Genomic DNA, 15,269 nt, shown 5'->3' on the forward strand with positions numbered 1-15,269 from the left:
AGAAATGTTAGGCAAGCCCAGGATAAAGTAAGATAGTTTTGTCAAAGAGGCCCCAAAGACAGAAGGCCTTACAACAGCAGAAGTGGAGTTCGCCAACTGAGGTCAATGACGTTATTGCTGGTCTGCCCTCCTCATCACACATCCCATTCACCAATTTATAGGGTAGCACCTATCACCTATAGTGGGCGCACACTCACAAAACCAACAAAAAAGACAAATATGAACAAAATATCAAAAACATGTGGCTCCTACAACCACTTTGTCATTTAAGAATCCGTCAGATTACTTGGTATTGGTATTCAGTGCAAAGCTAAGTACACATCTGAATGATGTAGTGAAAGCCATTTTCCATTTCATATAACAGATAAATATAAACAGCTTTAAGTCATTAGTTATACATCATCAAAACCTTTTATTTAAAAAATGTGGATGCCTTTTTAGGTTTCTAAATAGGACATGTTTGGGGGAAAAAGGATGTATGATAAAACCAACATATTTGACAGAACTGCCTTTTGAGGGACAATCATCTCATTAAGTATTGGGACACACCCACATTCTTAGCGTCTGCTTATCACAACCACAGATGAGTTGTAATAATATAGCCTAAACCCAGCATAGAGGGGCCCAGTGAATGTGTTGGTGAAAGTGTATAAGTGTGAGAGTGTGTGTGTGTGAGGTGAGATGGTGTAGAAGGACAGAGTGCCGGACCCACAGTCCAGATACACCCCGACTCTGTTAGAGTGAGAGGTGGGGGCAGGTATCTCAGTTTCTATATTGTTGTGTTGGACAGAGTAGTTGTTCCCAGAGCAGTTCAGACTCCAGGAGAATTTATTAAGTCCAAACCCACACTTTGTACTGAATCCTTTCCTCCCGATTCCTCTGTACGACACTGACAAAGTAGCCCATCCGCTCCACTCCACCTCCCAGTAACAGCGTCCAGTTAAACTCTCCACACTCAGAACCTGTTTATAATGATCAAATCTCTCTGGATATTTTGGATATGGTTGATTCTCTTCCCCATGCTCCACTATTTTGTTTCTCTCAGACAGAGAGAGAAGAGTGTGTACAGTTTTTGGATCCAGAGTGATATCACAGGTGTCTATACACACAAACACACAACACATGCACATAAACATACACACAAACGAGCGTAGAGAAGTCTAAATGTGTGTAATTGTGTATGGTCATGTCTGCCTTACATTTTTTTAGTCCTGGTTTCATCATCATCTTCCCTCCATGTTCCATCCTAAACACAAACACACAGACACGTTCATTCATAAAAGAACAGGTTTCTTTTGTTTCAATTTTCTCTCTATTTTTCACCCATAAATCATTTTCATAAAATAACCCCAGGAAATATAGATTCCGGTGTATATATTTTGTGTAAGAAAAACTCACTGTAGTTTCTCCAGTGCAGAGTGTGGATCCTGCAGTAGATCAGAGAGCAGTGTGTGTGAGAGAGAGAGAGGCTGAGACTCACTGTAGTTTCTCCAGTGCACAGTGAGGATCCTGCAGTAGATCAGAGAGCAGCTTCATTCCGGACTTTCCTGGGTGATTGTAGCTCAGATCCAGTTCTCTTAATTGAGTGGGGTTTGATTCCAGAGCTGAAGCCAGAGAAGAACAGCCTTTACCTGTGATCATACATCCAGATAATCTGTAGAAATGGTAAAATGGAAGAGATGAGAAAAATATGGCTGCATTGCAGTACAAACGCAACAAGCAGCACAGTTTGATCTATATTTATATGAATATATTAATACTTTGTAAGTACATCTGTGTCTTCACTGAACAATCACTGGAATAGGAACATCTACGTCCTGCCAACATTCATTGTAGATACAGGAGCACTTTGTGGCTGTACAATTACAGACTGTAGTCCTCCTGTTAATCTGTATACTTTATTATCCCCCTTTCCACCTGTTCTTCAGTGGTCAGGACCCCCACAGAGCAGGTATGATTGGGGTGGTAGATCATGCACTGACACAGTCGTGTTGGTGGTGTGTTAGTGTGCATTGTGCTGATACAAATGGATCAGACACAGCAGTGCTGCTAGAGTTTTAAACTGCATGGCTGGACTGAGAAGATTCCGTAACTTTAACAAGAACATTTTTGTTTTAATTTGAGGTGTTTAGGAAATGGAAATGGATTGGTCAACACATTAAAAAAAACATTGGGAAATGAAAACATGAAACTTCTTAATCCAGGTTCCTGTCACTCATTTGTGAGAAAATAAAACTGTATGTAATGAATGAGTATAATATATAATACAAGTTTCACTTTTTAATGGAATTCCTGAATAAATCAACTTTTTCATAATATTCTAATTTTATGACCAACACCTGAATATGCCTGGACAAAGACTAATCATTAACATTTTCATATTCTTTAATTTATAATCTGTTTCATACACACAAATCATCTGTAAATATAGAATCAAGTCTTTTTGTGATACAACAGTTCTGTCATTTCAATACAAATGCACTTTAGATGGAACAGACAGTACTTCCCTTCAAAAATTGGATTTGATCACAAAATCAGATTTACACCAGTTATACCTGCTGTGTGAATTTAGTCTTAGATTTATGGACTCATGTCAGCAAATCAAGCCCAGAGTCCTAACTGAAAATGTGAAGCAGCTGGGTATAACTAGCAGACCTTGGATGTGACCCAAACAGACACATTTAAATCCAGGTTAAAAACTTTTCTATTTTAGTGTGCCCATGATTAAGATCTAAAACTTGTACTCTCACTGCACTTTAATTTAAATATATATTTTAAGTTTTACCACATGTTTACAGTGTTTAAATCCTAAGTATTTTAAATTTATTTTAATTTCATTTTTTTATTTAATTTAATTTTTTACTATAATATAATTGTAACTATCTATGTTGGTGCTAGATCTCAGTATTTTAATACTTTTTTTCTTTGTATTTTTAAATTAAGCATTTATTCTCCAGTATCTGTTATTTGTCTTTGTATTTTCTCTCAATTGTAAAGCACTTTGTAAGATCACAGTCTATAAAAGGTGCTATATAAACAAACATGCCTTGCCTAAAGAGAGAGAGAGAGAGAGAGAGCAAAGCGAGATTTTACGTGAGAGTCCCCAGTTTACAGAGTGAACTCTTCAGTGCAGCAGAGAGCAGCTCCACTCCTGAATCCTGCAGGTCATTGTTACTGAGGTCCAGCTCTTTCAGGGAGGAGTTTACTGATTGTATAACTGAGCAGAAGCTTTCACAGGCTTTGTCTCGGAGATTACAGATAGACAGTCTGTAAATAATTAATAAAGAGAGCACAGTTATTACAATGGATGTGAATTTTTGGTATAACATCTGTCTAGAGATGAAAAAAAAAACACATAAAACTCACCTGAGAGTCTTCAGTTTACAGAGTGGACTCTTCAGTGCAGCAGAGAGTAGGTCCGCTCCTAAATCCTGCAGGTCATTGTTACTGAGGTCCAGCTCTTTCAGGGGGCAGTGTACTGATTGTAGAGCTGATCCCAGAGATCCACAAGCTTTTGCCTTGAGATTACAGGAAGTCAGTCTGCACAGTAGTAATACACAAAATCAAGTATAAAAGAATTAAAGATACTTTCCACTAATTTAAATTTTACATGTGAAGACTTTACTTTCTTACATTAAAAATTAAGCATTTATTCCAAAGTGTGATTATTGAAATCTGAGGCTGGACACTCTTTCACTCTGGAGTTGCCCAGGGTGAGAGGCATAGGTCAGGTGTGGGCTTACTCATAGCCCCCATCTAAGTGGAGTTTGGAGTTCAGTGAATACATGGAAAACAACTTTCAGTGAGCTCCTAGAAAATTCTGGCAAACTGTCAGGTGACTCAGGAGGGGAAAGCAGTTTTCCAACAACACTGTATATGGTGGGGGTGGGGAGTTGTTGACCTTGACTGGGGACATCATTGGACGGTGGAAGGAATACTTAGAAGATCTTCTCAATCCCACCAGTACGTCTTGCACAGAAGAAGCAGAGTCTGGGGTCCCCAGGGAGGGCTTGTCTATCACTCGGGCTAAGGTGGCCAAGGTAGTCAGAAAACTCCTTGGCGGTAGGGCCCCTGGTGTGAATGAGGTCTGCCCCGAGTTCCTCAAGGCTCTCGATGTTGTAGGGCTGTCCTGGCAGACTGGGGTGGTGCTTCTCTTTTTAAGAAGGGAGACCGGAGGGTGTGTTCCAACTATAGGGGATTACACTCCTCAGCCTCCCTGGTTTGGTCTATGCACGGGTACTAGAAAAGAGAATCTGCCTGATTGTTGAACCTCAGATCCAGGAGGACAATTGCAAATTTCACTCTGGTCATGGAACACAGTACAAATTCCTTACCCTCGCTAGGATTGAGGGAGTTTGCTCCACTCCGTGTGGTGAAGACCTCGTCCAGAGTGTTGTTGCCCCGTGTTGGAAACTCTATGTGTTTATAAAGTCCAGAAAACACAGCCCTTGGGTCTGCGTGATTGAAATCCCAAGCCAGGATGAGAAAAGCATCCTGGTGGGCTGTCTGCTTCTCACTGATGTGCTGATACAGTTCATTCAGCGCCTCATTCCTGATGTTGGTGGAGCTTGGGGGAAGATATACAGCAACTAACAGCACAGCTGAGAAATCCCTCGGTAGGTAGAACGGTCGGCACTTAATAACTATCAGTTCCACTACTGGTGAGCAGTATTTGCAGACCACAACAGCGTTACGACACCAAGCATTGCTAATGTAAACACAGAGCCTGCCACCACGTGTTTTACATTTAGTGAGAACTCGGTCCGCCCGGTAGCAAGTTAGCCGCTCGAGCTGAACGGCATGGTCTGGGACGCTGTTGTTGAGCCAAATTTCTGTGAACACATAAACACAACAGCCTCTCACGGTCTTCTGAGTTGATTGAAGTAAGCGGATATAGTCCAGTTTATTATCCAACGAGCGTACATTAGCCAGTATCATGGTGGGGATGGCTGGCTTGTGTGGGCTAGCCGCTAGCCTCACTCTGATACCTCTGCGTTTCCCCCTCTTTTGCAGCCTCTCACTCCGCTTGTGGCACTTCCATTGTGGGTGAGACGCAGCATTGTGGGTCAGTGATGGTGCCGGTATTCTGAACAAGCCACGGATTTGCAGCTTCTCGTGGAGTTCGGGGTTCAGTTCCAAACGCAAGCTTTTGCCAACATCAAGCAGGGATTCACGGCTGTATGAGTGTTCCAGGACGTGAATGCACGACATACAAAAACACTGCAACTTACAAGACAAACACATTTTAAACGCTGTAAACTGTAAACTCGGGAGAGAGAGAAGCCGGTGTGTGTGCTCGAGCCGCCATCTTGGATCACCCCACCATCTTGGATCAGTCCCTCAGGGTATTTTGTGGGGGGGTGCTCTGGGAGTATGAGGTTCTGCTTTTTGCAGATGATGTGGTCTTGTTGGCTTCATTGAATCGGGACCTCCAGCTCTAGCTGGACCAGTTTGCAGCAGAGTGTGAAGCGGCTGGAATGAGAATCAGCACCTCCATATCTGAGTCCACTTTACTCAGTTGGAAAAGGCTGGAGTGCTCTCTCCAGGTTGGAAGTGAGATCCTCCCTCAAGTGGAGGAGTATCTCAGGGTCTTTTTCTCAAGTGAGGGAAAGATGGAGTGGGAGATTGATTGATTGTGGGGATCAGTGCGGTGTCTGCAGTAGTGCGGACTCTGTAAAGGTCTGTTGTGGTGAAGAGAGAGCAGAGACAAAAAGCAAAGCTCTTGATTTACTGTGCAATATATGTCCCTACCCTCTCCTACGGTTATGAGCTTTGGGTAGTGACCGAAAGAATGAGATCGTGGGTACAAGCGGCTGAAATGAATTTCCTCCTAAGGGCATCTGGACCCTTAGAGACAGGGTTAGAAGCTTGGACATCCGGGAGAGACTCTGAGTGGAGCCATTGCTCCTCCACGTCGAGAGGAGCCAGTTGAAGTGGTTCGGGCATTTGGTCCAGATACCTCCCTTGTGAGGAGTTTTGGGCATGTCCAAGGGCAGGAGGCCCTGGGAAAACCCCAGAAAATGCTGGAGAGACTACATGTCTTGACTGGCCTGGGAATGCCTCGGTATCCCCCCGGAAGAGCTGGAATAAGTGCCTAGGGAGAGAGAGGTCTGGGTTTCTTTATGTGGACTGTGTCCCCCACGACCTGGACCCTGATAAGTTGTGGAGGATTTATAGATGGATTATAACATAACATCACTGACTGGTTTAAAATTGGACAGATTAAAAAAAAAAATCAATTACCTGAGTGTCTCCAGTTTACAGAATGGACTCTTCCATGCAGCAGAGAGCAGCTCCAATCCTGAATCCTTCAGGTGACAGTTACTGATTTCCAGCTCTTTCAGGAAAGAGTTTGATGATAGTAGAGCAGAGCGGAGAGTTTCACAGGAGTCTATGGTAAGATTATAACGAGTGAGCCTGGAAAGAAAAGAAAAAAAAAGCTTCATGATTTTCCTTTCTAATTAAGTTTATCGGGCTCATCTGGGCTCATTTGGGAAGATATTTTTATAAATATCTTCCTAAAGTCTAACAAGTGTCCGTATTGTTCATTCATTCATTCATTATCTGTAACCGCTTATCCAGTTCAGGGTCGCGGTGGGTCCAGAGCCTACCTGGAATCATTGCTAGTCCTTCACAGGGCAACACAGACACACATTCACTCACACGGACAATTTTGAGTCACCAATCCACCTACCAACATGTGTTTTTTGGACTGTGGGAGGAAACTGGAGCACCCGGAGGAAACCCACGCGGACACGGGGAGAACACACCAACTCCTCACAGACAGTCACCCGGAGCGGGAATCGAACCCACAAACTCCAGGCCCCTGGAGCTGTGTGACTGCGACACTACCTGCTGCACCACCGTGCCACCCTGACTGTATTGTTGTCTATGAGGAGTTTGGTTTGTTCTCCCCTTTTCTGCATGTGTTTCCTCCGGTTTCCTCCCACATTCCAAAACCAAATGCTTGTAGGTGGACTGACTACTTAAACGTGTCCCTAGGTATTAGTGAATGTGTGAGTGAGCCAAGTGTTCCCAGGCAGGCTCCCAATGTGATCCTGAATTGAATAAGCAGTTACAAACATTTAATGTTTACATTAGTAAATAATAAAATAAGAAGAATTTATCAGAGATTAAGGAAACATAAGTTTCTTTAACACTAGCAAGAAACGCAGAGGCCAAGATGTTCTTCTGTGTGGATGTCCATTACATAGCATAGCTCAGCCTGAGAACCTGCACTCTGTCCAATCACAGTATAGTTCACACATCTCGGGTTGCCAGGTATGAGTGCATCTGCAGAAAAGTGATCTTTTTCTTTCTCTGGAACTTGAGATTGTCACGTGGACTCCCCAAACCCAGGAACCAATCAGAGGACGGAGACCTCCCAAGTGGGCATGACTGCGCCACATATGAAAAAGGGAGTCACTCTCCCTTGCTCTCGCTCGTTTTCACTTCTTTTTACGCTCCCTTGCTCTCTGCTTACGCCCTTGTTTTCTTGACGCTCTCATCTCTTGTTTTTCTTTGTTTTCTCTCTACGCTGATGAAGCCAACTCTTCCAAAGACTCTTAAAAGAAGACAGACCTTAATGCAAACTAGCAGGGGATGCCTTGTGTCAGTTAGCATTGCAATACAGAAACTAAAAGAGTAAAAGGTCGATTAATTGTCAGTAATCTTAAACTTTCAACTAATTTTGTGTTCTTTGTAGCCCAATCCAAGTTTAACTTTATGACTGATCAAAGCAGGTGAAACTTATTTTGGCCAGAATAAGAGCCACTGCTGAAATTAGTAATAGCTAATTACTTCTGAGTACATCGCTTCTGAGGATCGGAGGAAAACAGCAAACTTTTAATCTGATGCCTCTTCCTTCTGGAGGAGACTCCCACTCAGGACAGTGAACCAGAGGAAATCCTTCAACTGACGTCACCACGCTCTGAGGGCACCTGAAGCGGCCTGCCTCGTAAGTGACAACTCCTACACTGACCCAGCCTCAACGCTCCCACGAAAAGAACGGCAGGAGCCAGGCTGGGCCTCTCTACAATCACCTCAACTCGATGCTGTACCCATCAAGTGGTTGAGTTGCGACAAAGAGTAAGCAAGTAAATTCCTCATTTTCAGAAGCTGATGCCGAATAAATTTATACACTAATTAAATAATTTAGCAACACATTGTCCACAAGTCATATAGCCTAGCAAATTATTAAATTCGAACTGGTTTCACCTGCGTTGATTCTGTGAGATTTTGATGATTTTGCTATGTTTATCAACTTATTATCATTCCTCTTAATAAAGTATTTCCATTATTTGAAATAATACAGGTTGTGGATTTTGTTCCTTAAGAGTCTGAAAATCCTGAGAACTCAGCCCTAGCATTGACAGTATTTCAGTCTCTGAAATTATTAATATTTTTGTCATCTAAATTCAGTAATAATAATTATTATTATTATAAGTGATAATCACCATTGTAGTGGAGTATGGACCAAATAAAGAAATGAAAAGTTAAAAGACTCTCCACTCTGATAAGGATTTTTTGGAACAGAATCCCACATTCCACAGAATGCGTGTGTGCTGAAAGACTCTGCACCCCCCCCCCCACACACACACACACTCACGCACACACATATGTCTACACCAAAGACTAAGCAGGACACTTTCCAGTGACCCACACCTTCTTCAGGAATGCAAAGAAAGTGAGAACCCAGTTTATGATGCTTTTAGGCCGAAGGAGATCAAACAAAGTTTTGGAGACCAGGATTAACGAACCTAGTTTATTGCCTTCAGCGTCGAGATGGCGACTCCTTATCTTATACAAAATCAACAGGTGGTCCCCAGAATTGACCTTGCACTGAACTCCTGAAACCCTGATCCAAACCAAACAAATAGCATGGACCAACAGTGCCCCCAAGTGGACGTTTGCGAAATCACATTTCGCCCTGCCGCCTTCTAAATGCATAACGGACACATTGGGTGTTTATGAACATGTTTTATGCAAATATGTATTAATGTTACCCTCTGTTATTCTCAAGTGAATGTCTACTAACTAATGAAGTGATGTGTATTACTGTTTCAATCATGAAGGAAAATTTCTGTCTCTGTTTAGGAAAACGAATTAGTTTCTAACATCTAGAATAATATTATAATGGGATGTAATTGTAATGCACTCAAGACACATACATACATGGATATTTGATAAAAATAATCCAGGACACTCATTGTGCTATACCACAAGTTTGTATAAGTATTTTTACTTTATTCAGTTTTCTATGTTGTCCAGTATACGTGACTCTCTTCCCTCTCTGAAACGCGAAACAAGTCACGTGAGCCTCAGACCCAGGATCCAATCAAAGAAAGGAGACCTCCCAAATGGGCGTGACCACGCCACATCTGAAAAGGGGTTGCCCAGCTCTAAGCTCGCTCTTTTTTTCGCTTCGCTCTTTTTCGCTTCACATTCTCTTACGCTCTTCACGTCGCTCTCTCTTCACTCTTCTCTTCGTGCGACGCTCTTCTTCTTCTTTACGCCGACAAGACTCTTCAGCGAACTTTATAAAGGACCTCACACAATGCCCAAGGGACGCCTTGTGCTAGTTAGCAGTGCGATACAGAAAATACAGAGTAACGTCGAGCAATTGTTAGTAATCTTTTCTTTATTTATTTGTATTCATGTTTGTCGCCCAATCAAAGTTTTAATTTTACGACTGATCAAAGCAGGTGAAAGTTATTTTGGCCAGAATAAGATACCACCCCTGAGATTAGTTGATAGCTGATATATTAGCGTTATACTCTGACCTCTGAGGGCGGCGCTTCCGAGGATTTGAGGAAACAGCGAGCTACTCTTCGACGTCCCCCCTCACTCCGGGGACGATCCAGCCAGGTCAGCAGTTCTCTGTGAAGGGAATCCCCCGACTGACGTCACACCGTCTAAGGCCAAGAGTGGCTGACTCATCCTGGAAGGAATCCCCTCCCTAACAAGCCTACCTTCAGTGACACGGGGAGGACAGGAAGCCAAGACCCGGAGAACGGATATTGAATCTGCTGGACCCATCGGCTTGGTTATAACAGCGACAAGAGTAAGCAAGCATAAATTACTCATTTTCAGAAGCTGATGCCTAATTAAATCTCTTGATAAATTTATAGATTAATTAAATCTCATTTAGCAACACATTAGTCACAAGTCATAAAGCCTAGCCAATTATTAAAATCGAGATGGTTTCACCTGCGTTGATCCCGTGAGATTTTTATGATTGTGCTATGTTTATTAAATATTATCTTTCCTCTTAATAAAATATTTCCCTTATTTGAAATAACAGTGTGTGGAGTTTGTTCATTAAGAGTCTGAAAATCCTGAAGAACTCATGTAGCGGTGACAGTATTCACTCTCTAACTAATTGTTAATGTTTTTGTCATTTACGTCAATCATAACAATAGTAATTATTATCATTAGTTAAATCACTATTAAGCATAACGAGCTTGAATAAGGTCAAGCCGCTATACCATTACTAACTCAAATACTGTTACTACGCTACAAATTAATAAAATTCAAAATCAACTAAAATGTTTTCATACCGTTGTTTTAATATTTTAACAGCATTATAAACATTAAACCATCTATTTTCAAATATTACATTTGTATTATGAATACCAACTGATGTAGATCTAAAACTCACCGGGCTTTTCTGCTGACAGTCACAGCTGGGAGCAGTCTGATATAACCTTCCGCTGATGTTCTGTATTTACTCAGGTCCAGTTCTTCCAGCTCCTCCTCTGAGGTCAGGAGAATGTAGGCTACAGCTGAACACTGTCCAGGAGATAACTTCACTACTGAGTGTTTCTCTGAGTTTAGAAACTCCTCAATCTCTCTGTAGAGGGACTGGTCCTTCATCTCAGACAGACACAGGAACATGTTGATGGAGCGCTCTGTAGAGATGGGATACTGATCTTTTTTTATTAATCCCTTAATGTATTCTGTGGTTCTCTCTGCTGTCCTATGTGTGTGGGTCAGTAGACCCTGTAGGAGTCTCTGATTGGACTCCAGTGAGAGTCCCAGCAGGAACCGGAGGAACAGATCCAGGTGTCCATTCTGACTCTTCACAGCTGTATTCAATGCTCCAAACAGAAGATCATCCAGAGAAACCTCCTCTCTATACCGTGGTATAAAACACTGCAGTGGTTCCATGTTGTTGTTCTCATAGCAGTGAAACACAAAGACAGCAGCCAGGAACTCCTGAAAACTCAAATGAACAAAGCAGTAGACCTTCCTCTGGTGGATCACACACTCCTCCCTAAAGATCTCAGTGAAGATCCCAGAATACACTGAGGCCTCAGTGACATCAATGCTGCTCTCTCTCAGGTCCTCTTCATAGAACATCACATTGCCCTTCAGCAGCTGTGTGAAAGCCAGTTCAGCCAGTTTCAGAAGCTCAGTTCTGTTGGACTCCAGCAGTTTCTGTGGGTCTCTCTCATCTTTCTCCTCATACTTCTCCTTCTTCATGTATGTCTGAGTGAGCAGGAAGTGTGAATACATTTCAGTCAGAGTTTTAGGGATCTCCGTGTGACTCTGTGTGATGATTCTCTGAAGAACAGTGGCTGAGATCCAGCAGAAGACGGGAATGTGGCACATGATGTAGAGGCTCCTCGCTGTCTTAATGTGGGAGATGATCTTCTGGGCTTGGTCTTGGTCCCTGATTCTCTTCCTGAAATACTCCTCTTTCTGGCGGTTGGTGAATCCCTGAATTTCTGTCACACGGTGGATGTACCGAGGAGGGATCTGATTGGCTGCTGCTGGTCGGGAGGTGATCCAGATTAGAGCAGAGGGAAGCAGATCTCCTCTGATGAGGTTTGTCATTAACACACCCACTGATGATGTCATGGTGATGTCAGAAACTTTCTCACACTGTTCAAAGTCCAGTGGAACTCTGCTTTCATCCAGACCATCAAATATAAACACAGCTCTGAGCTGGTCATATATCTCTGGGTCCAGATCTCTGAGCTCAGGATGGAAGGCACACAGAAGTCCATGAAGACTGTACTGATCATCTTTAATCAAGTTCAGCTCCCGGAACGGAAGCATAAACATGAGATCTACCTCCTGATTGGCTGCTCCTTCAGCCCAGTCCAGAATGAACTTCTGCACAGAGACAGTTTTTCCAATTCCAGCGATGCCTTTAGTCAGAACTCTTCTGATCTCCTGCTCTTCTGCTCCTTTATCCTCTTTTCTGTCTCTGAGTCTGAGATCTTCAGCCTTCACTCCTCCATCAGGACCTTGTAGGGGTTTAAAGATGTCTGAGCAGTGGATTGGAGCGTCCTGCTGGTGTCTCCTGGGTGTTTTCCCCATCTGTAAAATCTCATGTTCTTTATTCACTCCTTCACTCTCTCCCTCGATGATGTAGAGTTGAGTGTAGACACTGTTAAGGAGGGTTTTATTCTCTGGGGTTCTGATTCCCTCAAATAAACTCTCGTACCTGTTCTTCAGGTTGGTTCTGTTTCTCTCTGAAACTCTGTGAAGAACATCATCTGCTGGTTGGTGAGAACCCTGCTCCATGGACACTTTGTGTGGACGGCGAACCGGACGTGTTCTAGATATTTTTCTGCACTGAGGACAGACAGAGTCTCCTGATGGAGGAGAACATTCCCAGAAGCTGCTGATGCACTGTCTGCAGAAACTGTGTTCACAGGAGATAGAGACTGGATCAGTCAGAAGATGGAGACACAGTCCACACCTGGACTGACCCTGGAGCTGATCATCCATCCTCCACCTGAAGGAGACACAGTGGAAGAGTGAGTTTAAGATTGAGATAGAAATAATCCTTAACACAATGACATTTATCAGAGAGAGGGAATCTGTTATCCTCCATTGGAGCCGTTTATCTGCAGAGTGTCCCATCCAAACAGTTGTTTTTAATGTATGAACTTTAACTTACAAGCATCTCCTAATCAGGGGGCAGCCTCGGCCTAAAGTGGGGCAGCTGTGGCCTAAAAGGGGGGCAACTGTGGCCTAATTGTTAGAGACCAGGATTGGTACTGGAAGATTTCCAGTTCGATCCCCAGGACAGGCAGGATCATCCATGGCTGAAGTGCCCTTGAGGTACTGAACCCCAAATGCTCCCCGGGCCAATAATTAGAATAACACCTATTTCAACTAGTCTTACATGTGCCAGCCACCCGCGTTCCCTCATATAAGCGTTTTTCAGCTCCAGTCAGATGCTTTATCTACTGCATTCACATATGGAATTGTTAGCTCTATGAAATAAACTATACATTTACTTTCAGAGTACAACACCATGTCTGGCCCCAGCATGGTTACCCCAAAGCACTCTGGGACCAGTAGTTTTTTTCCCTATGTCCACCAGCAATTTCCACTCTCACCCTTCATCTCCTCTACTTTTTTATTACAACCACTACTCTGCAACACATTATTTTCTTGGCATTTACTGACAAATAAACACAACAATACCATAAACAAGTGTTTATAAAAAAAAAATATTGCAGAGAACAATGGTAATAACAACTCTATATTAACAGGCATGTAACACAAAATGAACATGTACATGGACACACCCCACTGGGCAATCTGTGCGTTATGCTGTAACAGATACTGTGTAGGTAGCCCAGCTGCTCTTGTTTTAACTTCATGTGTTAATCCCATTTCTTAGTTTTTAAAGGAGAAAATAATTGCATATTCGTAGTTTATTTCCAAACAGGAAGTGAGAGCCCCATCCCTAGGCCAAACAAAGAAGTGAAATTCACACCAATTCTGAATATTGATTATATCTCCATGTATACCCATCCTATGAAAAATGAACCGAACAAGCTTATAGAATATGCTTCAGCATGCCAGACTCCTCTGGCATTGGTAAGTTGGAAACTCATCATAAGTCATCGTAATCATAATACGACTTGCCTCCATTGCCCTCAAGTCTTGCCAAGTAATCTTCTGCTTCTCTAGGTTCTCCCAACGAAGTCACTGGCATTGTTTTGCCTGTGACACTGTTGGGTACCATGCCTCCTCATCCTGCTTTTGAATAAAACAAATCATCATTCGCCTTCATTCTGGCGATGTGGCCTTATTAAACGGTTATTAAACACCTAAACCAACTTCCGCACTGCCTCCCTTCATTCTAACGTGATTTTGGTGACCTTGCGATTTCTGCTTCCTGCCAGCTTTTGTGACCGGTGGTGTACCTTTTCACAGCATGTTTTGATCCTAACAAATCCATCTTGCAAGTCACCTATGCACATTTAAATTCTTTGAACTTGTGAGTGGTAGCTCCATCATCCCTCTCCCATACCATGCCACATTTCTTCGTCATCATGGCACCCCAGCCACTTGCTTATAGTCTTATTTATAACTTTTTCCATGCCCTCTAATTCCATGATTGGAACATCATTAACTCTCAAAAGCCATTTAATATGAGGCAACCAGCCAAACTGACTAAACCACATTTTCAACTTCCCTGGTAAACACGATCTCTCAATGTTTACCAGTACACATTTTAGCCACCCTCCCCAACTTGCTCTATATAAAGCATCTACTTAAACACTTCACTGGGCCTTTCCAGTATAGAAGGAATCAATTTTTTTAATGCACCAGTTTCCCTTTAAAAACAGACAAGTTTCTAGACTTACCAGATTTAATTTTCAGCCAGGGCCACCTAAGAGTATGATTTTGTTTTGTTTTTTTTAACATTTTTATTAAGAATCACTTCTCCAAACATATAACAACAGTTTATACATGAGAAAATTGTTTAGATTCTTTTATAAAATAATTTTTGTAATTATTACAATAGATTCTTTTACAAAAGAACACAAAAACAAGATTTGGGGTGTTGTGAAGTTCCTTCTTTCTTCTTTAAATAAAAATAATGCATTAAAATAAGAAAATAAATATGCATTAAAGCATAATGAAATAAAGGGAGATCGCCAATTCAGAGATATATACTTTTTCCATGTCTCCCAAATTTCCTCAAATTTATTATCTTGAAGCCTAATGGAAAAAGTTATTCTTTCCATTACAAAAATTTCATAAATTGTATCGTACCAATTTTCAATAGAGGGAGTATTTGGCTTGAGCCATTTTCTTCTAATTGCTTTTCTAGCAGCTATACTCAGTATTCCAAATAAATACTTTGATTTAGTGTTTATTAATGTTGAATGAAGAAGCCCAAAGAAAATTTTCTCCCAATTAAAAGCAATCTCTGTCCCGAATATGATCACTAATTCTGAATAAACCTCCCTCCAAAAAATATTTATTTTGGGGCAAGACCAAAACAAATGGAA

General features: G+C 42.0%; 1 protein-coding gene across 1 annotated transcript; it reads right to left on the bottom strand.

The window, feature by feature from the left end:
• Window positions 1-437: 437 nt before the first annotated feature.
• LOC136707091 (NACHT, LRR and PYD domains-containing protein 12-like) lies at window positions 438-12,596 on the bottom strand. The gene is made up of 7 exons (XM_066680977.1): window positions 10,661-12,596; window positions 6,244-6,417; window positions 3,367-3,540; window positions 3,094-3,267; window positions 1,481-1,654; window positions 1,200-1,246; window positions 438-1,099 (listed from the first exon to the last, which is right to left on the bottom strand). The coding sequence occupies exons 1-7, from the start codon at window positions 12,532-12,534 to the stop codon at window positions 558-560; spliced, it is 3,159 nt and encodes a 1,052-aa protein (XP_066537074.1). The 5' UTR covers window positions 12,535-12,596; the 3' UTR covers window positions 438-557.
• Window positions 12,597-15,269: the final 2,673 nt, after the last annotated feature.

The sequence above is a fragment of the Hoplias malabaricus genome, chromosome 9, assembly GCF_029633855.1.
Source record: "Hoplias malabaricus isolate fHopMal1 chromosome 9, fHopMal1.hap1, whole genome shotgun sequence".
Lineage (NCBI taxonomy): Eukaryota > Metazoa > Chordata > Actinopteri > Characiformes > Erythrinidae > Hoplias > Hoplias malabaricus.

Excerpts from the sequence above, each read along its gene's own strand:
- LOC136707091 (XM_066680977.1), bottom strand. The coding sequence starts at position 12,534 with ATGGAGCAGGGTTCTCACCAACCAGCAGATGATGTTCTTCACAGAGTT. Across the intron at positions 3,541-6,243 it reads TGTAAACTGGAGACACTCAG|ACTGACTTCCTGTAATCTCA; the intron begins GTAATTGATTTT and ends ACTACTGTGCAG. Across the intron at positions 1,655-3,093 it reads TGTAAACTGGGGACTCTCAC|ATTATCTGGATGTATGATCA; the intron begins GTAAAATCTCGC and ends CCATTTCTACAG.